The sequence below is a fragment of the Phasianus colchicus genome, chromosome 17 (genome assembly GCF_987193195.1).
Source record: "Phasianus colchicus chromosome 17, bPhaCol1.hap1.1, whole genome shotgun sequence".
NCBI lineage: Eukaryota > Metazoa > Chordata > Aves > Galliformes > Phasianidae > Phasianus > Phasianus colchicus.
In genome coordinates, this window is record NC_143452.1 from 11,906,080 (window position 1) to 11,931,705 (window position 25,626).

The 25,626-nt window shown below is 50.7% G+C and overlaps 1 protein-coding gene and 1 long non-coding RNA gene across 2 annotated transcripts; one reads left to right on the forward strand and one right to left on the reverse strand.

Moving 5' to 3' along the window:
- Positions 1-528: 528 nt before the first annotated feature.
- On the forward strand, positions 529-15,633 carry LOC116244671 (uncharacterized). The gene is made up of 4 exons (XR_016471828.1): positions 529-3,917; positions 4,223-6,986; positions 8,592-8,761; positions 14,964-15,633. It is a non-coding gene; the product is annotated as an uncharacterized LOC116244671 (long non-coding RNA).
- On the reverse strand, positions 12,048-24,948 carry RBM38 (RNA binding motif protein 38). Its single transcript, XM_031616526.2, has 4 exons — positions 24,633-24,948; positions 24,133-24,256; positions 23,507-23,561; positions 12,048-13,533 (listed from the first exon to the last, which is right to left on the reverse strand). Exons 1-4 carry the CDS (start codon positions 24,798-24,800, stop codon positions 13,233-13,235), a joined length of 648 nt encoding a protein of 215 aa, XP_031472386.1. The 5' UTR covers positions 24,801-24,948; the 3' UTR covers positions 12,048-13,232.
- Between the last annotated feature and the right edge of the window lie 678 nt (positions 24,949-25,626).

Below are 25,626 nucleotides of genomic sequence, written 5' to 3' on the forward strand. Positions count from 1 at the left end.
CGGCTCAGCGAACCCACCACAATAGTGCTGTAGTAGAGCAAGGAGGAACTTGGCTCCTCTTCAAAGGACCTTTTATCGACTGCTTGGTGCGATGTGACAAAGCAGGGACGTGTGCCACGGATGGGATGCTTCCCAAACTCCCCCTTCTACCTTGATTAAACTTGGAAGCAGTTATCCCTGCCAGGGCGATGAACCCTAACAACGTGCATCTTGTTTACAGCTGCACCGAGCACTTCATGAGTCTTCCTGTTTCTGACCAGGACGACGTGCTTCCACTCTATGCCCTGAATACAATCCCATTTAAAATATCAAGTTTGGAGCTTTTTGCTGCTAAAGCCACTGTAGTGAGCGAGCTGTGTCTGCATGCTGGCAGCACAGCCTGCACAACAGCTTCACCTGGGCCCAAGCAGCCCTGCAGGCTCTTAATTTCACCAAAAAACTCCCATGTTTTGGCAAAAAATATACTTGGCAAAACATACTTTACCATTTTCCCAGTTACCTGTAGCAGTCACTTTAAGAACTGCTGCATTTCACTAGTCTCGCTTGAAAATATCCTCTTTCTTTTCTCTTCTATGATTATTTTCTTCACAAGAACCAAGTTGGTTCCCACAGAAACACAGAGAAACTTTCACAGGGAAAAAAGCACATCAGCGCCCCATGAAATGTCCATGTTTGGCTTTGAATCTTGTCAGATTAGGTGGAGAAAACAATGTTAAGAATTTTCCAGTTCAATGACTGCATGGTTTGGTGCTGTTGCTCTGCAGATTTGGTAGAATGCAATAGGGACGGGGGGAGTTTCTCCCTGCTTTTCCAGCCTCTGCCCTATTTCTCATCCAGCTGGCCCCATCCCACCGCTCTGTGCCAGGCAGCCGACTGCCTTCCTCCCCCTTGCTCTGCATAATCTTTTTTCCCTCTTTTTGTTGCTGACTTGGAGTGCTCTATTTCAGCTGCAGGAAAAATCAAGAGTGTGACAGCAACGGAGCTGAATCCTTTGCTGAGGGCTCTCCTGTTACATCTGCAGCCATTCCTGGAAGGTGGTGGGAAACCAGAGCCAACCCATGCCCCACTTTTTGGTGCGCATGCAGCACCCACCTGCTTTCTGCTGCCATGGTAAGCTCTGTGCTGGAATATCAGCCCACACTTGGCTCCGCTGATTTAGGCTGCAGTGGATAATTTCTAATCCCTCTATTCAGAGAGTTTGAAGGAACAGGAGGAGAAACATATGGCATATGCCACCTCAGCTCCCAGGAGGTGTGGGGTTGTTGTCCTGGCAGCTGTTGGGGTAATCCTTGTCCTTCTGTCTGCGCCCATGTCAGAAAGGTGTGCCCGGAGCACCTGGGCTCTGCCTGCGAGCAGTGGGCTCTGCTCCTGGGCAGGGCTGAGTGCAGGAGCCTGGGTGGTTGGAGGCTGCTCGGGCCCAAGAAAGCCCATTGTGAGATGTGTTTTTGATGTGCCGTCGTTGCTCACTGGCCTGGCCCCATCCTGACCCCACTGCAGCCAACGGGAGCGGTGGCGGTGGGACGGCATCACCTCTGCTTCCTTCGTTTGTTCCTCCCGGGCCCGTTCCGTCTGTCCCAGTCTCACTCTCTCGCTGCATCGCCCGCTCTGGGCACCATCTGGTGGGGTTTGCTGTGTCTCATCTCACCAACTGTCGTCTGTCCTGTGGCTGTGGTGGAAACGCGCTCGCATTTTGCATCAAAGAACCCCTAAACCATTCACTCTGCGGGCCAGCCGGCCTGTCGGAGAGGAGCCAAGCTGTTGGCACTCAATAAGCGACAAGCATTAATAAAAGCATTACAGTGAGGTTAGTGCCTCATTAAAGTGATGCTAACGAACCGGCTGTCTTCCAGAAGTATGAAATTTTAACTAAGACTTCCTCCTTCTAATTTTATATATAATTAAATTGGTGTAGAGAGGCAATATTCACTTCTCCAGGCTGCTGCATTAGAAGCTGAGCCAAATTCACAGGAGTTGCTCTGGAAGTGTACCAGAGCTCGTGGGAGCAGCCTGCAGCCGCGCAGGGCACACAGGGGTGCTGCAGCAAAGCTGTGCCTGTGCCCTCTGCCCCAGCACTGCCCAGATTTGCTGCAGGCTGCATCCACCTGAGCTGCACAACTCTGGACCCACATCACGCTGTGCTCCGGCTCTGGATGATGTAGGGCAGCAAGCCATTAGCTTGTAGAGATGCTGAAATGAAAGTACAGCAGCACGCGTCTCGCTGCTTCTGTTCTTCTACAGATGTGCCAGGGAGGAAGGATTCACACGGAGCCGAAGTGCCCTACATCATACGAGCAGCTTCCAAGCTTTGCTGGGCAGCTAGCACTGAGTGTGGGCTGGGAACTGCTGCATCTTGGCCAAGCATCTCCTACAGGGAGCAGCACAGATCTGCACCAGAGGGGTTTTGCTCTGAGCCCTCCCACAGCCTCCAGTGCCCCTGGGCCCGGCTGCAGGCCCCCAACAGCCCGGGCTGCCCGCAGAGCCCCACGGCTCCATTGTGAGCAAATGAATTCTGCCCGGCCCTGAGGAGAGCCCTGCTCTCAGCAAGGCTTGGCGGCGGCAGTGAGGAAAGCAGCTGCTCCAAGATACACAGCCACCACCACCCCCCCCTTTTTTTTTTTTTCTCTTTTGGCTGGTTTTAGCAGCAGTGTTCCCATGTGATGGGCATGTGAGCAACGGCTCTGCTGGGAGCATCTTGCTGGGCTGGCGGCCGAAGCTGCTGCATTCTGTCCATGTGTCCACAGCTTCACAGCTTTTCTTCCTCCCCTCTGTCAGGTTTTTATTCTTGCTGTCTCCCTGATTCAGCCGCTGTGTTGTTAAAGGATGGTGTTTGGTGGATGAATTTTAGCATGCCCCCTCTCCTGACAAGGAGGGTGTAGACTAAACCCAGTGGTTTTAATGATAAATGTCACTTTCTTGAACAGAAACAACAAATAAATACAGTTTTGGCTCTGTTTAGAAACTTGTCTTGATGGTCTGCCCAGGGGAAACGGTGGTGTAACACTGAACTTAATGCCACACTGCTGCCTGATTCTCCACTTGTTGCAGGGGCTGCCAGAGCTGAGAGCAGCTGCAGGCTTCAGCTGAAGGCTGTCCCTGCTGCCTCCTGAAGCTCCTGGGCTGGAGGGGCTGTGTGTGCCAGGCGGTCTCTGCCCGAGGCCACAGGAAGTCCCCGGTCTGGGAGGGTTCACTTCTCACTGCAGAATTTCCTCCTCATCGCAGGCGTTATGGCATAGATTTTCTTCTTGCAGAGGCGCCAGCTTTGCAAACAAGCACTGTCCTCACTGCAGTGAAATTAATAGGGCGTCTGGAGCAAAGGTAAAACTCAAATACATAAGTAAATGTTTGCAGGATCAGGACCTTATTCAGGCATAAATCAGGTATCACCAGCCAACAATGGAATTACCTAAGTATAAAATCCCATGTAAGCCAGTAAGATCAGCTCCAAACCTGCTATGAATTTGCTTTTTGTTTCCGTGCCAAGAATATATCACTTGTAACTGCTGCAATCAGGTCTGGTCCTTTTTATTTTCTTTTAAGTGCTTTTGGGCACATTTATTTCCCGTCAGCAGCAGATAGGCACCGCCTGACCCTCCTTTCCTTGGGCATGTCCCTGCCTGCTTCACCCATGCTGAGCTGTCGCTATCAGGAGGGGTTTTTCTTTCCTTGTCTATTCTGTTGCTGCATTCAGTAAACAAAGGGACACTGGTGACGATCCCAAACTGTTCTATTTGCCTGGGAACGGAGTCAACTATTTGTTGGTCTTTTGTTGCCTTTTTTTTTTTTTTTTTTCTTTGTAAACTGGTGACCGGTTTAACGTCCTGCCCATACCTGTGCCATTGCAGCACGGTGATGCGGCAGGGCTTGTGAGCAGCTGGCACTGGGCAGGAGGAGGAAGCAGACAAGGCAGCGAGCTGCAGGTGGGAGGAATCAGATCAAACCTGAGGCCCAGGGCAGCACCGTCCCAGGACAGGGACATTTAGCCTCAAAATGTTGTTGAAAATGGCCAGAAAGATCCTCGTTCTGCCCTGTAGCAAATGCTACCTGTGGGCTGCAAAGATGCTCAAGAGGTCTAGAGGTCTGTGGAGGGATGGTAGTGCCTGCCCGGTTCTGGATTGTTGTTTTTAATTATGTAGCCATGATGACATGTAATTAAGAAAAGAATCTAATCTCGATGGAAACTCATTTCAAAATGAATAACTGCCTTCTCTCCCACCTTTCTTAGAATGCAATGTTTGGATACCGCTGGCGAGGCGCTCGGGCTCTGGTAGCATTTGTTTCCACCCACCTTCTCCAGTTTGCTCCATGAAAGCCCTTGGCTGCCTCGGACAGACCCGCAGCTCCTGCATGGCGCTGTGGGACAGCGGTGGGAGGAGCTGGAGCTGGAGCTGGAGCTGGAGCTGGAGCTGGAGCTGGAGCTGGAGCTGGAGCTGGAGCTGGAGCTGGAGGCTGCTCCTCAGGAGTCACTTGGGGCTGAAGAGCGAGGAGAAGCTCGTTTGTTATGCAAATATCTGCTTCGGCCTGGCCTGGCATAGACAGTGGAAAGCTCTTGAATTATTTTAAGCAGAGGACAAAAGTTCTTTCCCTCCCCCAGTCATCTTGGATCCTTGTTAAAACAAAACAAAACAGAAACCTCTGTGTGAACCATCTGAGGATGATCAGTGCTCTGCTTTCCTAGCAGGGCAGTGCGGCCAGGAGCGCACAGGCACAGGGAAATAGAACAATTAAGACAAAAGAATGTATTGGAGGCAGGCAGGCTTTATTTTGTTTTGATGACAGCACAAACGAAGCACCCTCCACCCTTGTCACCACCAGCATGCTAGGGGCAGGCAGGCTGCAGGGGGACAGGGCCATCCCTGGGCCACCTGCAGGGAGACCACCGGGCAGCCATTCCAGGGAGCCACTTGGGATGGCTGGTTTTATGGCTGGTGTGGTGGTTGGCTGGGTTAGATGGCTGGTTTGGGTGCATGGAACACAAGTCAAGGAGCCACCCATGCGTGTCTTAGAGGACAGGGCTGTCCCACCATGGCACGATGTGGGAGCAGGTGTGCATTTAATGGCTGCTGAGATACAGTACTGCATTTACATACAGCCCTGTGCTGCTGCTTAGGTGGCCGCTGGCTGCTCTCAGGCCATGCATGGCACCCATGGGGGGGGACACACAGAGCTGCAGGGATGCACTCACAGACGGGGCTTGATTTTGGGGATGCTAGCACAGCAGAAGGGGCTGGGAGGACACAAGGTGTCTGTGCCCCGGATCAGAGCCCAGTAGCTCCTTTCAGAGTTCAGCTGGGCTCCCAGGATCACTCAAACACTGGGTGCTGTTGGCTGGCTGCAGTTTGGCCACTGCGAGAGGAGCCGGGTCTGCAGTGCAGCAGTGTGTGGGCCACATTTTCCTGTCTATGTGAGCTGCTTCATTTCCTAAGTGCAGAAGTTCTGAACTGCATAAAGCAGCTGCTCTCATGGGCCTTTTAAAAACGGTTAGAAAATTTGTGTGGGCATTGCATTGTTTGTTTTCTTTGAAGACATTTCTAACCTTCCATTAAGAAAGGTTAGATAGAAATTGAAACTCTGCCTTTAAAGATGACGTGCTAGAAGCAGCACAGAAGCATAAGCAAATTTGGAGCATGTGCCTAAAATCCATTGTGGAGGGATAAATTATTTCAAAGCATTTGCTTGTCAGTGCTGCTGCAAGCTCAGGGCCTGTGGTGCTGCACCAGCATCACCCACCAGCTGGCACCATGGGGGTTAAGGCTGTGTGCCTGCAGCACAGAGCACTGGAGCTGTCCTGCCCAAGGCAGGATGCTGGCTTTGTCCCCTCACTCTTCTCGATGGTGTCACACAGCTGCCGGTGCACCCCAGCAAACACCACCCAAACTCCCTGAGCAGTGCTGGGAGCAGAGGGAGAGGGAAAGGGAGGCGATGGCAGCGAGGGGAAGGATGAGCTTTCATGCAGTGTTGTTTTTTGGTGCTGGAGACAGGCTGTGCATGGAGCAGGGCCCTCCTCCAGCTCCCCCACGCTTTGCTGGGGCTCTCCGCTTTGTTCCCTCGCCGGGGCTTTGGCCAAATTCTGTTCGGTCTGAGCCAAGGCAGCGCGGGCAGAGCGGGCGCGGAACTTCTGGCACAGGGACTGCGGGCACACCGGGGTGTGGAGGCAGGGCTTTGTCTTGCAGTGCCACGCAGCACACCGTGCCACGAGGAGAGCGGGATGCCCACTGCAGAGAGCGCTGCCTCCGCAGTTACACGTGGCTGCTTCAGCTTGTAGGAGCAGAGCCTTCCCACGGGATGCTCCTGCCCAGAGCTGGGGGGGCGGGAGGGGAAGGCAGCCCATGGAAAGGGCAGTGGCACAGTCTCCTCAAATGTCACGCAGAGCTATTTTAAGATATTATCTTGCTGCCCTCTGACAAAAATGTGCTTTGGAGCAGAGCTTATCGTGTGTGCAGTTTGGCACACGGGGGCTGTCCCAGGAGCTGAGCAGAGGCGGTGCAGAGCGGCAGCACTCAGTGCTCCTGGTGCTAGGGCACAGTCCCAGAGCCCTGTGGGCATCCCCGGCTCCTGCACATCTCCAGGGGGGTCTGCAGGTCCCCGTGCCCCTCACACTGACGAGAAACTCCTCTAATCAACGTGTGAGCTCCACAGTTGGTTTTTGCCATTTGTTTTGGCAGTGCTAACCAGGCACTGCGATTTTGGCTTTATACCCCCATCAGAAGCCACAGGCTGCCCATATCCACCCTGATGACAGCTGCATGCTGTGCCCTGGCCGTGCGGCATCCCAATGGGGGTGGCAGTGGGGTGCTGTGCTGTGGGCACGTTGCACCCCACCCCCTCTACACCTACACAAACCCCACAGCACCCTGGACACACTGTGCATGTGTGTTATCGCCACCACCCGCCCAGCTGCTGGGGTTGGAGATTACGGAGCTGCTCTTATCAGCCTGCAGCCCCGCAGCCCCCGGGGCCCCGTTCACGGCCTGATGCTGAAGAAATAAGTAAGTGCCCGATCACCTCGCTGCAGCCATTCTGCTGCAATGGCTCAGGCTGGGCTTTGTTGGTTTGGTTGTTTGTTTTTTGTTTTTTTCCCAAGCATCTCAGTGCAGCAGCCAGGACACGTAGCATCTGTCTGTCTGTCCATCCATCTGGCCCAACAGGTTAACTCCCCCCCCCCATCCTGCCTCTGCACAGTCTGCTCAGCAGCCATTTCTGGTAATTTAGCAGGCAGTTACAAGAAAATACTCTTCATCTTTATTAGGCACATGCCCCAGACAGTGCCAATGGTATAAACATTTGGATTCAATTTATTATTTCTTCTGTACTTCATCCTGGTGGTGCTGGGAGGCTGGGCAGGCTGGGCAGGATGAGGCTGGGGGAACAGCAGGGGTGGGAATGAGGAGGGGGATGGAGATGGGTTGGTCTACAACACCTCCCCTTCACCCATGTGGGATGGGATGGCAATGCCCAGGGTTGGGGCAGGCTGACTCCTGCCAGCAGTCCCCCAACTGAAGGGCTATATGTGTATATATATTTTTTTTCCATTCAAGCCCGTGCAGAGCTGCTGGCAGGGCTGGAGCTCTCATCCAGCATGCAGGTGCCCAAAATAGCTGTGTTTGAGTGAGACTGAAGGAGTGCTCACAGTTGGCTGATCGAAGTGCACACATGGGAATGCTGCCACAAACCACAGGGCTCCTGCAAAACCGCTGTGAGCCCTGCAGGCACTTCAGTGGGCTCAGCACGGGGGGAGCATGCAGAGGGGAAAGCCCCCAGCAGGCAGCACTCGCTCCTGCACCCATCCATGCACTGATGTAGGTTTGTAGCGTACATATGTACACTATCACGGAATCACAGAATGGTTTGGGTTGGAGGGGACCTTTAAGATCATCTCATTCCAACTCTCTGCTATAGGCAGGGACACCTCCCTCTAGACCAGGTTGCTCACAGCCACATCCAGCCTGGCCTTGAATGTTTCCAGGGTGGGAGCATCCACAGCCTCACTGGGCAACCTCTTCCAGAGTCTCACCATCCTCGCAGTAAAGAATTTCTTCCGAATATCTAAACTAAATCGCCCCTCTTCCAATTTAAAGCCATTTTCCCTTGTCCTGTCACCACTTGCCCTTATAAAAAGTCCCTTCCCAGTTTTCCTGTGGGCCCCTCCAGGTTCTAGAAGGCCACTCTCAGGTCCCCCCAGAGCCTTCTCTTGTCCAGGCTGACTGTACTGCACATCTGTCCATGTATATATCTGTATCTGTATCTATCTATCTATCTATCTATATATGAATATGCACGCAGCTGATAGAAAGTATGTATGTGTATTCATGCATATATGTTTCTAACGAGATTTTTCTATAGATCATATAAATATATAACTAATGTATAAATCTATACACATACAAACTTAATCGGAAACAGGAAACTGAACTGGTTTACCTTACTAAAATGAGTCATGAGTACAGTGTTGAAAATCAAGTAGGATGTGGGGTTTGAAGGCTTTTTTTTCCCCTGAGGGCTCATCTTTATACCTAAGATCTGCTAATTTTAAAACCAGATCTCAGCAAAATAATGGTACCATGTATTCCTTTCATTTCACTTTCATTTCGCAGGGCTCCAGGTTTACTTAGCACTCCAGCATGCAAGAAGCAAACGTAAACACGAGCAGCTGATGTTACTCAAGAAAACAAATGGACGGCTGTATCTGTGCGCTCCCCAGTGTTTATCCAGAGGGAGAGATTAAACGGGAACCACTCAGGCGAGCTTAGCCCGATTTTAAAAGGTCTTTTGAGTGTTGAACATGTAATAAGATGCTCAGTGCTATTTTTGAGGCAAGACGCTCCTCGCTGGTTTATAAAAGGCCGTGCTCTCTGGCTTCATATGTCTAAAAGCTCCTCAAAATCTGCTGCTGGGGCTCTGGGGCTCATCATGTCAATGGGAACGAATGCTGGGCTGCCCACCCACTTCCAAGCACAGGGCTGCAGCTCGCCTCTCGCCTTTCTGTGCTGCATTATTTCTCCTTAAGCTTCTTTCTTGCATTGCTGATGGAAGCTGAGTAGAGTAGCTCTTACAGAAAGATGCAGAACACCCTTCTGTAAGCAGCCAACAGCAGTGATGCCCACACGTGGGCATTACCTCTGTGTCTCTGCCGTCACACAGGGCTGTGCAACACTGAATTTAAACATAACTGCATAAAATTACATCTTTGAATTACATACATGGATTTTAACATGTAAACAAGCAAACAGACAATATATGCACGTTTAAAAAAATCTCTGCATAATTCTTCAAATGTTATGTATGAGTTTTAATACCTACACAAGTAAATGAATGCAGTCGTGCACATCTGTAGAAGATAGGTGTCACCTCTGCAGCCCAGCATCTGCTGGGGGCACAGCCCAGGTTCAGTGGCTGAGCAGTTTGTGGCTCTCAGGCTGTTGCCTTCATTGCCCAGTTTCACCCTAAAGCACTGCAGCACATGGAGCTCTGACCTCTCCATGTGAGACATCTCCACCTCCCCCCTCTCCACACCATCCCCCAGCCCCAGTGCTGCCGGGCTTTGAGCACACAGCTGATAAATCTGAGCCTGTCATTGCCCTCACACAGCGGGGTCTTATCGGTGCTATCATCCCTTTCCATGGCACACCTCTGTGCTCCCAGGTTTGTGCTGCACTGTCAGCACAGGGATAAGGCTGTGGGCTGAGGACAGATCCCCCAGTGAGGCCCTGGGATGCCCCGTCCCATGGGAAGTGTCGGAAGCATCGAGGTGGCTCCGGTCCCAAGAAGAACCCATTCCTCTGCTCCCAGAGGGACATTCGCTGCTCCCCCACATCATCCCAGCGCTGTGGCTGTTCCTGCAGGCATAGCACTATCAGCAGCTGCGGGGCTATCGGGCTGAGCAGAAGCTTTGCCAGGAACTATCTCGAGCAGCACATGACCGTGCCCGGCCGGCGATATGGGACAGGCATGCGGCAGTCCCCCATGCAGGCAGTTGACTTTGTTATTCAGACTATTTTAGTGATGGGGTTTCTAATCCCAGGCTTAACTTTTTCTTTCTCTCTCTTTTTTTTTTTTCTTTCCTTTTTTTCTCTCTGAACAAGGGAATCTCTGCGCTGGCAGGATTCAGAGAGGCACAAAGGAGGGAAAAACAAGTTTCGGCCAGAAGTGGGGAAAAAAAGAAAAGGATGCTGTTAGCATTCCCTGTGTGTGAGGGGGTAAAACCGTTTTGCTGTGAACTTTTCATTTTAAAGGGCAAGTGCCACCAGCATCCCTGCTGCCATGCAACCAAACCCCACTTCAGGCCTTTCCCTCGCAGACATGAAATTCTGGCTTTGCTGCAGCAGCAGGGCTGCATGTGGGCAACACTGCACTGCCTGAGCACCCCAGGATGTCACTGTCCTTTGGGTCAGGCTGACAGCCCTGGCATGCTGTTGAGGGATATGCTGGATATGCTGGCATTTAAGGCGATGCTGACGTGTGACAGCAGGTGGATGTGCTGCAGCTCAATGCTCACCTGGATAGCCCCAGTGTGATGCTTTCCTAGGAAAAGCATTTGCATTTATCTTGCAAATGTGTGAGCACACAGGCACAGCTGCAGGGAGGTGGCCTGCACCAGCATGGTGATGGCAGCCCAGCACAAGCTCTGGCCCCAGGACAACAGAAGCCACATGGCACAGGGGGAAGATGAGGCTCCATCTAGCAATGCGCACACACAAAAAAAATAATAATAATTAGGCTTTTAAACGATTGCAAGGCAATTTAAGCACTTTTCCTGACAGATGACTCTTCAGAGGCCTTGATCTTCTTACTGAGGGAGAGGCAGGTCCCAGGTGCAGGCAGCAGCCAGTGCTAAGCCCTGCTGCAGGACCATACTGGGGCTTGGGGACAGGGGTGCTGCAGGGCCAGGCACCTCCAGCAGCTCCCAGCCCCAAAATGTGCTCCCCACCAAACACTCATAACAGGGAGAAGGAACTGCTGAATAATCCCCACCCCAAGAGGACTCCAAAGCCAGCAGCCAGGCTCCAATCCCGCCGGCGCTGGGCTGGACGCGGTGCTCAGCTCTTACTCGTTTGGCAGCCCCACAGCTGTATACAGAAAGTAATTACTTAAAAAGGAAATAAATGTCACCCGCATGGTTGTAAGTAAAACCCCAGGCAGAGCTAACAGAGCACCACCAGGCTCTGCATTCTCATGCAGTATGAAGAAGGGAGGAATGAGCTGTTTCCATTCATCTAGATGGGCTGTTTACTCTGAAGCCTACTGATGACGTTAGACATGCCCGCTCTGTGCCTTTAACTTCAACAGGGCAGTTGATCAGACACAGAACTGTCCTGCCTCTGCTTCTGTCCCACGGCACCCTCTTCCCCCATCACAGCTTTAGGCATCATCACCTCTGAGCAGTAACACAACCTGCTGCCAAAGATGCAACACTTCTTGGCACCAGTCCTGCCATCGCCTTTGCAGAGATTAAATAGATTGCTGGCATGTTCAAACAGAATCATTTTATTTACTTTTAAAAACAAATATTGGAAATTTCTAATTGTCAAAATCTGAAAACCAAATTTCTAAAGCAGGTCAGTGAGGTCAAGTCACACGTGGCCATATGAGCAATGCACAGGAGGTTCAGGGGACGCAGGCACCTCTGCAGCCCATAGGCTGAGGCAGGGCTGGGGCAGAACACTGCCTGCTGCCTGAGAGCTCTGGGCTGAGATGGGATGGCAGCTGCCTGGCTTTGCACTGAGTTCTGCACGAGGTGTAAGCACTGCTGCACAGGCTCAGCACCCACCTGCCCTGCTCCACACAGGGTGGCTGTGCTCAAGCACTCAGGCTGAGCACAGCCCCAGCACGATGCTCCTGGAGCTCAGAAAGCCCCAGCTGCCGAGAGCCACAGGTGACGTGGGAGACACAGAGCAACAACCAGTGCATGCTGTACCCAGGCAGTGACCACACAATGCAGCTCTGCGCTGAGGTCTCACCCTGGAGCATCACAAAGGCAAGCTGCAACAGCTTGGTTTGATACACCCTAATGCACTCCAGCCAAGCAAATATGACTCTGTAACAGTATCCAATCATTTTAAAAGTTAAAATAGTTTATTGCTGTTCTTTGTAGAAATGCACTTAACTTACATTGCCTGTTCTCTTCCTTTATTTGGCTGTTGCGTTATAAGCATAAAAAGGTCACGTTTACTCATTTGTTCAGTGACATAACACCTTTCTTCCTTTTGCTCCACTCATGATATTCTCCTAAGCTTAGCTGGCCAACAGCCCCAAATCTCTGACATAAATACTGTAAATGTCTCCATAGTTTGCAGCATTGTAACAAAAGATCTACTAAAGTAGACAAAATGTTCGGTATTCTTGGTTGGTTTTTTTTTTCTTTTTTTGCATTTTAAAAATATACCTAAATTTGAGATAATCTTAACAGAGTAACAATTACAATAAGAAAATAGTACAGTGCGTTGACTAAAGGAATATGCGGCCCTCCTTCGAGCTGATATTCCCTTTTGCAAGTTGAAGTGATTCAGCAATTACTTAGGAACTTTTAACTACGTACAATAATTTAGTAAAATGAGAATTAAACAAGGCAGATACTTACTACTATTCTTCTGTCTGCAATTCACAGCTCATGCGAATAAAATCGCAATAAATATTAAAAAATAGTTTTTCTTTTTCTTTTTCTTTTTTTTTTTTCTGTAAGGCATCTCTGAGTATTACAAAGTTTTTGTACAACCAAAAAATAAGATTGCTTTTTTCCACGTTCTCCGAGTACCTCTGTACCTCAACAGTAAATAAGAAAATTGCAGGTTCGATGAGGAGGGCTGGGGGGGGGGGGGGGCAGAAAGAAGCCCACAGGTGATGGAAGCAGACTGTGACATGTGCAAGGAGCTGTAGTTTTCCTGTGAATCATTTCAGTCACTTTAAGAACATCTTCAAGACGGGATCTGTCCAGACTGAAAAACAACTTACCCGAAGTCCTTCTTCGTGAGCACAGTCAGACTGCGAGGGTTTGGGTTTGCCCGTAACACTATAAATAGCTTAGGTATTGGTATGCACCTAAATAAATGGGAGACAGGGTCAGGGTGACTTTTTTTTTTTCCTTGTTTTTTGTTTTGTTTTTTTTTTGTTGTTGTGGGTTTTTTTTTTTGTTTGTTTGTTTTTTGCATCTTGGTTTTGTTTTGTTTTTCTTTTGCCGTTGCTTTTGTTGTCCTAATTGTATCCTTCCATTGCAAAAGACTCGTCCCAGCAACGCGGGCTCACTGCATGCGGTCGGGCTGCAGCTGCTGGGGCTGGTACTGCACAAAGGCGGTGGCGGGCGCTGCCGGGGTGCTGGCGGTGATGGGGGGCTGCACTGCCCCCGTGTAGCCGTAACCCACAAAGCCCGCGGCAGGAGAGGCAGCGTAGGGGTACTGGTCGTAGGCAGCTGTGGTGTACTGGGAGTAGGCTTGGCTGGCGGCGGTGTAGTCGATGTAGGGAGATGCGATGGACTGCACGGGGGTGGGGATCACCACGCTGGGCTGAATGATAGCTTGGGGGTAAACGTAGTGAGGCGTGAGTCTGTGGGAGCAAAAGGAGAGGGTCAGTGAGGGCTCCATCCTGCGTGTCCCTGCCCGTCGCCACGGCCTCCAGCTCCATGCTCCCTCCCCGTGCCCCATCATGGCTGTGCTGGGAACAGCCACGGGCCTTCCCGGCTGTTATCAGTTAGCACACATTTAGGCTGGTGTTTCCATAACATGGGATGTTTAGGGCGATGCTGCAACACGTTTGTTGTAAAACACCAGATATTCTTTCTGGTTTTCTTCCCCCCCCCAGTAATGCTCTTTGGTGGCTGTTGGGTCAGAGCAGCACTCCAGGATCACCAATCTGTACCTCGAGCTGCTGCTGGCAAGAACCGAGCCGTGCACAGACCGAGCCATCCTGGGGATGCTTAATGCAGGACTGCCTACTCATTTGTTAGGAACTGCTAATCAGCAACTAACAGAAGGAAAGGCCCATGAAAAAAATTTGGGGCTGCCAAAATAGTAGCTGACAGCACATTACAACCAAAAAGCAGTGCCCCATGCCCCACAAGGTGCCTGCCATGTGCAAGGGCTCTCCATCGGACTGCCGTGCTGCACTGAGTGACAGCAGTGACCCCCAAACATACCTCAGGCAGCTCCTCATCCCCGCCCCCAAACCCCACTTGCTTTGGCAAACAAAAACCAAGGTATAACTCTGTGCCATACTTATGCAGATTCAAGCATTTGGGGGACTTTTGTGTGGATGTGTGTGACAGCACATTTTCAAACAGACCACTTTTAAAAGCCTCCCACAGGCTTTTCACACACTGCAGGCTGCTGCATGCTTGAAGCGCTTTGCGAAGCGGAGCTCAGCTGCTCAGGGACCCACTTGTCCATTTGATCCCTGTCAGAAATAGGGCAGCAGAACCCCGTGTGCTGCCCCAGCCGTGGCCTGGAAGCTTCTGCAGGGTCTCTCACCTCCCTCGCCCCATCTGAGCACTGCCCGGGGCCTCACGGTGCCTTCAGTGCCCTGGGGCTGCCCCTGCCAGCAGCTATAGGGCTGTTCCCATTTGTTCTCCAACCAGCATTGGATGCTATCACCTGCTCTTCATGTAGGAGAAAGGCTTTCCCCAAACAAGCACACACATTATCTGATCTTTCTCTTGTTTTGCCACTCGCGCACTGTTTTTTTCTTGAGGAAATTTGCACTATGAGAGATTGATTGCTATCCTTCCCCCTATCAGCAACTCTGCCTCTGAAATCAGCATCCTCAGATGAAAGGAGGTGGCAGCACCAGGCTGGGGGCAGGATGCATGGCGGGGAGCAGCACCTCCACGTTTGGCTGATTAAATGCAATGGCCACCTCCAGAGCTGTACAGAGGGAGCTCACAGCCTTTCAGTCCAGAAATACATGGTACCCGATATCACCCAGTGACTAACAGGAATGAAATGAGGTGACAGACGTTCACTGAATCATTTTTGTTGCAGTTGTGATCCAAATTAAGACCGGCGTGGCTGAATCAGAAGCTCCCTCCATAGCTCAGGCTCAATGTCCCGTGCTCGCATCGGATTGCAGCAGCAGGCGCCTCTTCCTTGGGCTTGGCCATCAAACCTTCGCCTGTGGAATGACCCGGCTGGGCTGCCAGCCTCTGGGAAATCCATCAGAACTACACCCCATGTGAGTGCATGCCTGGGGGCTGTCTGTAAGCACACAGCTCCTCTTGAAGCATGCTCCAAAGAGACAGCCAGCCTGCAACATCCTAGACTACTACTTCCTCAGCAAGGAAAATTTCCATCTCTTCGGTGCCTCTTTGAATAAAAAACACCATTAGCTAACAAGACAATAAGCATTCTTGTACTTTGCTTCCGGAAATAAATCCCAGCCCAACGCACACACAGGCACACATCACACATCAGTTTACTGCACTGAAAAAACTCCAGTTTCATGTTGTGTGTGAAGGGAAGGCTCTTCTGCTCCGTAGGTTACCAGCATTTAGTTATAGGAAATTCACTACAGATATTATGGAGTTTGGGCTTCTGAATTAGCAAACAGATGGAGTCATTTGTCAGTCAACCCAACTCAAGATAAAGTCACTTGGATTACTGGCAGCTACAAAGACAACAAAACCAGTACAGCACGATGAAGTTAACTTGACGAAGTATAGATGCATTTAGCATCTATAGAAGGTCTTGAAACACCTTTCCCTCCTTCATTATGTTTGAAAGTCTTTCCAAAAAAAAAAAAATTCCTTTGGAGTGCTGTATTTTTCTAAAAATCAGCAAACTGTAACCTGAACATCTCCAGAATGAGATGTGTTCAGATGCCTTCCCTTCCTCCCTGCAGCTTTCCTCATCTCCACAACAGGCCCTGCAAGCCAGAAGTAGGAAACATCACCTAGGTGAGCAGCAATTGCCACCACCCCTCACTGCCCCCACCAGCGAATGCTGAAGGCATTGGTGATAATGGGGGGGTGAGGGCACAGCAAGAATCACACAGACCCCTGCAAAGTGTGCTGGTCTGGGAAAGCTGGAGCTCCTGGCCCCCTCGAGCTCCACCAACCGCACAAGAGCTGCCTTTGCCAAGGTGGGAGACAAGTGCAGTTCTCTGTCAGGGGGAACACGGCATCACACAAACACTTAGGAAACAAGCAGGGGCACAGGGCTCTTGGCAGCCTCACAGATCAGCACACAAATGCCACTGCCATGGCCAGCCATTTATTCCTTGAAGAATAAAAGAAACAGAGCTCTTTGTGTCTGCCACAGGCACAAACAGCAGCATTTCCCCAGGAATTTGGCCTCCATTTCCACCAGAGTTGACCCATCAGCTGCTACAGAGACACCCACACTGCCCCAGCACGTGATGCCAGGACAGACGGATGTGTTTGAGCCCTCTGGGTACCCAGCACCAGCAGTGATATCATGGGATGCTGGGCTCCAGCTGGTAGGTACCACAGCAACATAAAAACTGCCTGTGCAGAAGTAACACGTCCAACCATAGCCTGGGTGATAGGTTTGAAGAGAGATTTCGAAGGGGATTTGTGAGTCTAAGCCCATCAGACCAAAGTTGCTCTGAGAAAACTGGCTGAAGTGCTGCAACACCACAGTGGTGTAAGTGAGGTACAGATACATCCTGCCATGGCCGATGCCCCAGGAACAACATTCCTGAAGGACAAAGACAGCACACAGCACCTCGAGGGGCTGCCTGGGCACTTTAACCTGGGTGGAACACTGGTGTCTGGGCAAAGCCTTCAGCCACAGCGCCAGGCTGCAGAAATGCATCAAATCCAAGTCCTGTTCTCAAATCCAAACATGATGCAGAACGGTTTGATGCAGACTGGGACACTGATTCTTCACCGACCACTGTGCAGTTCATCAGCATTTACTGACTTGGGCTGGGCTTCAACCACTGACATGACAGACTTCTGATTCCTGAAATGTCCCTATTAAAGTGTGCATTGAAATGTCAATGGCTTCTGCTTCATCAGCCAGATTCCAAACAGACGAGGGTGAGCCCTGCAGCACTGAGGCTGTGTATGTACCCTCGCCTGCTGTACTGTGACACAAACACAAATCAGCACCAAAAAAGGAAAAAAAAAAAGAAGAAAAAAAAAAGAAAAATTCTGCTCATCTTGTAACTGATTTGCCTGTCTGTCTTCTGCTCTTCCTCCTCTAGTCCTATGGAAACAGGTACACGACTGGGTGACAGGACCTCAATGTGCTGGTGGCAATGGCTGAGCAGCAGCCTGCTGTAACAGACTGTCCCAGGCAGGAATCAGTACAGGGGAGAAAGTGAGTGTACTGCAGGATTCAGTGATAACCCCTACTGATTGCTGAGCACCCCAGAACCATTGCTTATGAAATGCAAATGCCAACTATTTCTGATTATTATGAGTATTTATGATTTCAAACTAACTTCATTTTGTCAAGAGAAAAAAAACAAACGTAGGGAACAGGGAGCACTGCAGCAGCTGAGAACCCAACATGCCATCATTTTACAGCCTTAGCTAATCCTAACTTTGTGATGCAAACTAATGAAGGTGGATCCCACAGAAAGAAATAAAAATAAATGCCATCCACGCCTTCATCAGGAAGCACAGCCAGTGCAGAGGTGTGGAAAAGAAGAAAAACAAAAAAATAAAGAGTATGCCTATCAAAAATGAGAATGCACCTCCTCACAACAATCTAATCCTTTTTCTTAACCTGAGAGTAACATCCTGAGCTCCACCACCAGTTAACCAGGCTCAGCAACTCACAGCTTCGTCCTCTGCATCTCGCTTCCCACACACCCATGGGAAAAAGAAAAATCCATAATAATCCCAAACAAAAGTATATTGGGCCAAACCAAAAATAGATTTGGAGAAGCAGGCTGGAAACCACTCAGGTAGCAGAGGTGGAGATAACATCTGCCTGAAACAAGAGCCATCTGGCACCAAGGAAAAAGCCACATGGAAGTTTATCCACAGCTAGTCAGCAATCCAGAGTTATCAGCACAGCCAGAACAGACACGGGCTGACAGCAGCAGCAAACTCTTCACCTCGGTCATCTGCAGGTGCCTTCAGCATCAAGGAGAAAAAGCCAGTAGGATGCTACATCCATCGTGTCCACACAGGAGGAAAACTAATGGCTTTGAGAGATTAACGCCCAGGAAGCCCCAGAAATTCCACTTTTAAGTGAGCTTTCCCACATTCTTCTGCAATTTGGGAAGGAGCAAAAGCTGCAGAAACATCTTTAAAGTCTTTTCCAGCACCTGACAAGTTTGATTATAATATATATATATATATTAAGCTGCCTACATTTAACTGACTCTATTTCTAGCAGACTTCTTTTTATATGATTCTTTCCACTGATTTTTAATTAAATCTTCATACATTTATCAAAGTTCTTTCCTGGATATACAAAGAATTTTGAAGCAGAGTGCTTTACCTACAGAAGAAGCAATGAGGTAATAGGTTTTCTTTTACCAGAAATAGATAATGGATAAAACAAGTGGTTGCTCAGACAAGAAAGAAATTTGATTTCAAGTGTTTCTGGGGTCTCTCTTACCAGCTGTGCATTCAGTGACTGCCCCAAGCCCCCAGTGAGGGCACGGGGGAGCTGACACACAGGGCACCAGGGTCAGTGTGATCCTGCTTACAGGATCACGAAACTAAGAGACAGGAGAGTGAATTTTAACTCCGAGGTCCAAGACTTTTCATCTTTTGCAATCATAAAGTATATTTAGCTCTGGTATGTAGCCTGCTCCATCTGTGGGGAAGAAGTTCTTTATAGAAGTCATATTTAGAAGTGACCCAGTGTCCTTGCTACCGAATTATCAGCACAACTGTTCCCTCACGGTGTCCCCAGCTCAGAAGCAGGCTGCTCAGAGCTGCATTTATCATTCGAATTAGTGGGCATGTGTTTAATACCAGAGTTAGGGACCAGCGGCCAGCAGCTGCGCTCAAGAAAGACGAGATCAGGAACAGGCTGGGCTGCTCTGAAAATTCAGGCACGTGCACAAATCCGCTGCCCTGGGATTAAAGTGGCAATGGATCAGAAGAGGACAGGCTTACATCTGCTGCTCCTTAGCTCCTTGCAGCCAGGGGAAAGGACTTCAGTCATTGCTGCTGCTGCTTTGGGAGGGAGAACAGTAAATCCACCGACGGAGCCAGGCAGAGGAGAGGGCACAGCTTGAGCCACGTGTTAATGAGACTAAGGCAGGGCCAGCTCGGCCTTGCTCTCCCTCACACACATCAGAATGGTGCAGTGAAGCCTGAGTCAACAGCTCAGTCCCTAGGAAAGGTCCAGTGCTGCCCTGAGCTCAGCACTCAGCTGTACAGCCACACATGCAGTCAGTATATCAGGCTGTTCTCTCTTTCTGTGTCTTCTATAAAGATGCAGAACATGAGAATACTGCATCCAAAACAGCAGCACCAAGGCCTTGGCCCCAGTACCAACATTCTGAAGTAGATGTCCTAGTTTGCAAAGCCATCAGATCCATTTATAACTACAATTCTAGTCTTAAAAACAGCAAAAAAGAAAAAAAAAAAAGGGAGTTCTCCTGACTGGGAATCTTTTGGTCTAAATAGCAGCAAACATGCCTGAGAACTAGCAGCTGAAGCCATTTGGAAAACAAATTTGAGTGTTTCTTAGGAAATCGTCCCCCCCAAAGCTTTCATGTCATTGGCACCCGACACACAACAGGTGCTGATGAGCCTGACCCACAGGAGCAGCAGAGCAGCCGGGGGTCCCACAGCAAGCCAGCTTTGGGACCTGGTGCAATGGAAGTCAGAGCCGGGGGTGCCAGCTGTCAGCCTGAACAGAGCAAGGGCAGCCCGTGCCTCTCTGGCCACTGAAAGATGAAAGTTTGTTTCTTTTTAATTTTAACTCAGTAGAGAAGTTTTAAGGATAAGCAGCTGCAAGGGAGGGTGGGCTGACGCAGAGAGGGACCTCCTTCACTTCCCACTGCAGCAGGACCAATGCATGAAATGTCAAAAGCACAGAGCTTTAACTATTTCTAGTGTTGCCTGGGACCACAGGCCAGCAAAATAAGCAACTGCAGAAGGATGGGAGGTGAAGTCTCTGGAGCAACATCTCATGTGCAGATATGGAAAGAGCTGAATACTGCTGCAAGAGACAGCTGTAAGTTTCCAAGAGCTCAGTCACTTACTCAGCCACTGGTAGATCTCCCACACAGATAGCTCATTTGCTGAGGCACAGCCACAGGAATGCAGCTGCCATGCACCGCCTGCATACAGAGCTGAGAGCACAGCTGGGAAGTGGAGAACCAGGGAATCCCCCTCCCTGCAGGGCTCAAGCCAGCCTGGGGCACTGGGGTCACAGAATCATTCTGGCTAGAAAAGACCTCTAAGATTACGGAGTCCAACAGTTGACCCACCTCCACCGAACCACATCCCTCAGTGTCACATCTACATGCAACTTGAAAACCTCAGGGATGGCAACTCCACCACTTCCCTGGGCAGCCTGTGCCAGTGCCTGAGCGCTCCAATTAGAATTTTTTCCTAATATCCAACCTAAATTTCCGCTATGGAGGAGGTCCCAGAGAAGAGGACCACAATGGGGGCACAAGGCGGCTCTGCCACATCACCAATGCTCCTGGCCAAGTGGCTTATGCAGGTACTGCTAGCAGCTTCCAAAGATGCTTCAGATATTTCTCAAGATTTCTTTATAGGGACATTTCAGCAGTAAGATATAAGTCCATCTGAAGAGTTTTCCCATCCTCTGGTCACATAAACACAGCTCCATGCCAGTTGGTAACCACAGGCAAATGCTGTGGCATTCCAACCTGCCTCCAAGCCAAGTGCAACCTAGAAGCCACAGACTGAGCCCCCAGGCCCAGGGCTGCTTCCCTAACCCCAGAAGGCAGATCTCCAAGTCACCCTGACACAGCCACATCCCTCACCTCACATTACTGTTAAGATCTCCAGTTACGACAGCCCAGAGACTACTTTCAAAACAGGATTTACTACCGACTCCGTGCTGTCTGCTGTGTGCCGCCCCTGCCAGGACGGCAGGAGGAAGGAGAGAGGCTCCTCATGGTTTCTCTTTCTGTTCCGCATACCCTGGGCAATATTTACAGCTGCATTTGGGTCCCTGGGGCTGAGGGGAAGCCTTCAGTTTATAAATAATCCTTACTAATGTTTGGGTAACTTTCATCATAGTTTCCATTCATGTTTTACCAAAAAACCTGCATTTTGTGGCTTGTTTTCTCTTATCTAACTGCCTCATAGATCATGGGCTGTTCATTCATTTCTTCCCTGCCACATCCAGCCTGCACACATAATACCCCACGTCCCATAAACAATCGTCACTTGGAAACTGTATGGCAATCCCTGGATGCAAACACTTTGCAGAGACAGAAGGTACAGGAGGGGGAACCCTGCAACACCTCGTGTGCAGCAAAGCAGAGAAAATAGAGAGCTCTGTTTGGGGAAGACCAGGATTCGCTCCACAATGTGGACAGCAAATGAGCATCAGCAAGTTGGCCACACTTCCAAAGACTGCCAGACCCCGATCAACTCCTCATCCATCCTCAGATCCCACAGAGGACAAAGAACACTGTGAGTTCAAGGGAACACGAGAGCAGAGCCTGCAGGCTCTTGTTTCTGCTGATCTAATGACAACACAAAGGGAAAACTGGCAGCCAAGCCCCACTGCTTGACTGAGCACCTGATGCTGTGCTCAGAAGTCACAGAACAGCCCAGCCGTGGTGCTCAGGTAAATGGCTCCACGTTCTGCCAAACCCACATTTCTAGCCATTCTGCTCCAGTGGTGACTGAATGCAATGAAATTCATGTTTACCGATGCTTGCAAATAACGATATATAATCCCCTCCCTTCCACCCCTCTGGTCTCCTGGTTCCTGTCTCTTGGCAACTGATAAATAATTTATAGTGCTCTCTGCTGCATGCACCAAGTGCAGCTCTGCTGGCTTAATGATGAAACCAAGAACTGGAACAGTAGCCGCCTAGATCACAGGGAACACCTACTCACTTGATCCCACATTTTTCTAGATTTGAAGCTAAAAAGTGAACTGCTCAAAAAGAAAAAAACATTTTCTACAGCTGCTGGGAGGCACACGCAGGAACAGAAGATCATCTGCATGGGAAGCAGGTGAGGGTCAGCTCCTGCCTGCACACCTCACCTGTTTGCTCATGAAAAATCTCATAATGTGCTGGGCTTTATCACCCATCTCTATTGTGTGCTCTCGTGCATTTTGGAAAGCCTCTGGTGTTAACATCTAAGAGGTGCTGCCTACCTCCAAGGCTCCGAAAACTGCTGTAACTCCCAACACTCCTAAAGAACAGCAGCTTCTTTATCCGTGCTATTGTGGCTCTCACACAAAAAAACCTCCTCTTCGTTTCACGACAGATGTTCTTCAAGTCCTTCCAACAGAGCTGTAACCACTTATGAAAACTGGCATGTTTGAACTGTACACAACGCACAGACACCGGGAGCGCGCTATTGTGGCAACACAGCCTCTTGCACCCATAAACTCATTGGAATGAGATTACCCAGGCAGTTGGCAACTGCAGGCATGAGGGCAGAGGAGTGAAAGTTTCTGTTTTGTTGTTAGCTCGTTTTTTTTCTTCCCCCTCATCCCTCAAAAAAGGCACAAGAAATGCTACAAACAGAAAACGGGAAGGGATGAAATATTTCTATTGACAAAGGCCAAAATCCCATCTATTTATATTAGTCACATAAAAACCACAACAGAGAGGTGCTCAAAAGCCTTACAAAATGCACTACTTTCTTAATGCTCTTAGAAAATAATAAGAAAAAACCTTATCAATATTCACTTTCTGAAATGGCATAGAAAAGGAAAGGCATCAATCATTAAACAGTTAAATGAAGGCAGTATGACAGTCACTATTGTTCTCGTGAAGCACACTTGTCTTTTCCCGAGCAGCTGCCAGATCCTATTAGATGTATAAAAAGAGGACTTTTCTAACCGAGCAGGGATGGTATAAGCTATTGAAAACAGCAGACAAAAGCCCACTTTTGCAGACTATTCAAGCCTTGTATAACATCTGTCCAAAATCAATTTTTGACCTAGTGTTACTTTCATTAAGTAACAGACTTTGTTTCCAATGCAATTTGTTTTCTAGGATAAAACTGTACCCCAAGCATTATTACGTGGGAAACGGCGCAGAGGAAGCAGCTCTTATTTGAAAAACATGAGAACAGAATTTGCTTAATTGCTTTGACACCTTAAGTACTACAACAGAGAAACTATTTTCCATATATCTGAATTCTCGTGAATTCTTGAAGCTGGCAAAGCAGCGAGCAGCGCGCCGGGTCTGCTGTGACTGAGACTTACTGAGGATAAAGGAGGATCTTTGGGAATTATATGAAAGCTGACAAATGCACAAAACTTCTGAAATCTCCACCAGAAATTAAGCACTCCCAGCACTAACAACAGCTGTTGCAACTCCCCTCTCCCGAGCTGAAGCTCTTTTCATGCATTTTAAATAAGAAGGAAGCTGATTTGCGAATCTGATTTCCAACCGACTGTTAAGAAACACATCCACTTACCCAAAGGGTCTCTGGATGAAGGCTGGGTGGAGCTGCTGCACACCTATGGTAAAACCTGAAAAAACATTCAGGAAAATAATATGACTGAATGGCACCCACTGTGCCCTGCTGCTCACGATCCGCACACACAGCATCAGACCAACGCACATCCATTTTGTGTGCTGCGTGTGTGAGCAAACTTAAAACCCCATTTAGGAGCAAGTTCATTTGGTGCGCTGCGCACAGCAGATGGGGATTCAGATTAAAGTACAACGTATGAGTGCAGTTATCAGTGCAGACAACGGGCACAACACCTCATCTACTGCCCGGCACCGCGGGTAAAATTAAAGCCCAGGGCAAAATGCTGAAATGGATCTCGGTGCTAACCCTGATGTAACGGAGGGGAGAGCAGGAAAGCAGATCGGCCACGGAAGAAAAGGGCTTTAACTCAGTTACACGAACTTGGGTGCGCTGTGCTGGTGTAACAGGTACAGTAATGGATACGGCACAGAGGTAACGCGACCACAGCGCGTCCTCCACCAGCAGCACCCAGGGGCGAGCAGGCAGCGTGCCAAACCAGCCCCAGCACTGCTTCCCGTGCCACAGCAACCCTAACAAGAGAGGGACGGACCTCTCGGGCTCCTCACCGGTTTGAATACTCCTCGGCTTTGCTCCCAGATACGCCAGGTTCACGTTTGCTTTCCTGCCATCGATGATGGGGTTGGGGTCTTTGCACGCCCGCTCAGCCGCGGCTCTGTCTGCCATGGTCACCTGGAAGGACAACCGCGCCGTTTGTAGCGACCGCGTCTCGGCAGCGCTCCGCCAACGGGCGCCCGGACCGCTTTGTTTACCGCCGCGCTTCGCTCGGGCGCTGAGCTCCGCTCCGCTCCTCGGAGCGCCCCGTGCCCAAACGGGCTGCGCACCCCGCTCCGGGCTGCGCTCAGCCGGCGGCTCTCCGCGCCTTCCTGGCGCTCCGTTCGGAACTTAGCGGGGCCGGTCCCGGCAGCCCCGGCGCAGCGAGGACTTTGGGGGACGCACGGAGCGGGGAAGGGACGGCGGGCGGGGGATGCAGAGCGGCACCGGCATCGCACCGCGCCCTTCGCCCGCGCGCAGCCCGGCCCGCAGCGCAGCGCAGCGCAGCACTTACAAAGCCGTATCCCCGGGATTTGCCCGTCTGCCGGTCGGTGATCACCACCGCCTCCTCGATGTCCCCGAAGACTTCGAAGTACTTCCTGAGGGAGGAGTCGGTGGTGTGGTAGGGCAGCCCCCCGACGAAGATCTTGGTGAAGGTAGTGTCCTTCTGCACGGTGTGCATGGTGCCGGGCGCGGCCGGCCGCAACCGGCATCCACCCGCGGCCAGAACCCCCTCCCTCCCTCCCTGCCTCCCTCCCTGGAGGCGGCGGCGGCTCCCAGCGGCCTACAGCGGGCTCATGGCCGCGCTTTGTCCCGTCCGCGCGGGCGCCGCCCGCCCTCCCCTCCCGCCGGTGCCGGTGAGTATCGGCCGCGCGCCGCACCGCCGCCTTTGTAGGGCCGCGCCCGGCCCCGCCCCGCGCCGCACCGCCGCCGCGCAGAGGCGCTCGGGGCGCGTAGTCCGGCCCTGCGCCCGCCGGGCACCGGCAGCGGCCCCGAAGGAAGAGAGGGAGGGCCGAAGGGCGCCGGGGCCGAGAGCGGAGTGCCGCCACACAGCCCGCCGCCGGCACCGCCCGCCTCCTCGTGCTGGACTGCGAGGGCGGGAGTCTCCTGCACAGCACCGTACCGAACAGCACCAAACAGCACCAAACAGCACCAAACAGCACCAAACAGCACTGCATCAAACAGCACCAAATAGCACCGCACCAAACAGCACCAAGCAGCACCGCACAGCACAGCACCGCACAGCACCACACACCGCCGCAGCTCTCACACCCCGGGTTTCCATCAGCCGGAGCTTCAGTGCTTTCAGCTCATCCCACGTTACGGCGTTAGCGTGGGGCAGAGGAAGGAGTTTTGCCAGGTGATAAATGCAGGGGTAACATTTTAGCGAGAAAGCCACTGGAGGATCTGACTCCATCCTTTGCCTTCTGAACAGATTTGTCCTCTACAGACGTTTCTTCTACAGAGCCCATAGAAAAAAGCCAGTTATTTCAAGAGAAAGGAATGCA

Excerpts from the sequence above, each read along its gene's own strand:
- RBM38 (XM_031616526.2), bottom strand. The coding sequence starts at position 24,800 with ATGCACACCGTGCAGAAGGACACTACCTTCACCAAGATCTTCGTCGGG. Across the intron at positions 24,257-24,632 it reads AATCCCGGGGATACGGCTTT|GTGACCATGGCAGACAGAGC; the intron begins GTAAGTGCTGCG and ends TTGTCCTTCCAG. Across the intron at positions 13,534-23,506 it reads TTCATCCAGAGACCCTTTGG|ACTCACGCCTCACTACGTTT; the intron begins GTAAGTGGATGT and ends TTGCTCCCACAG.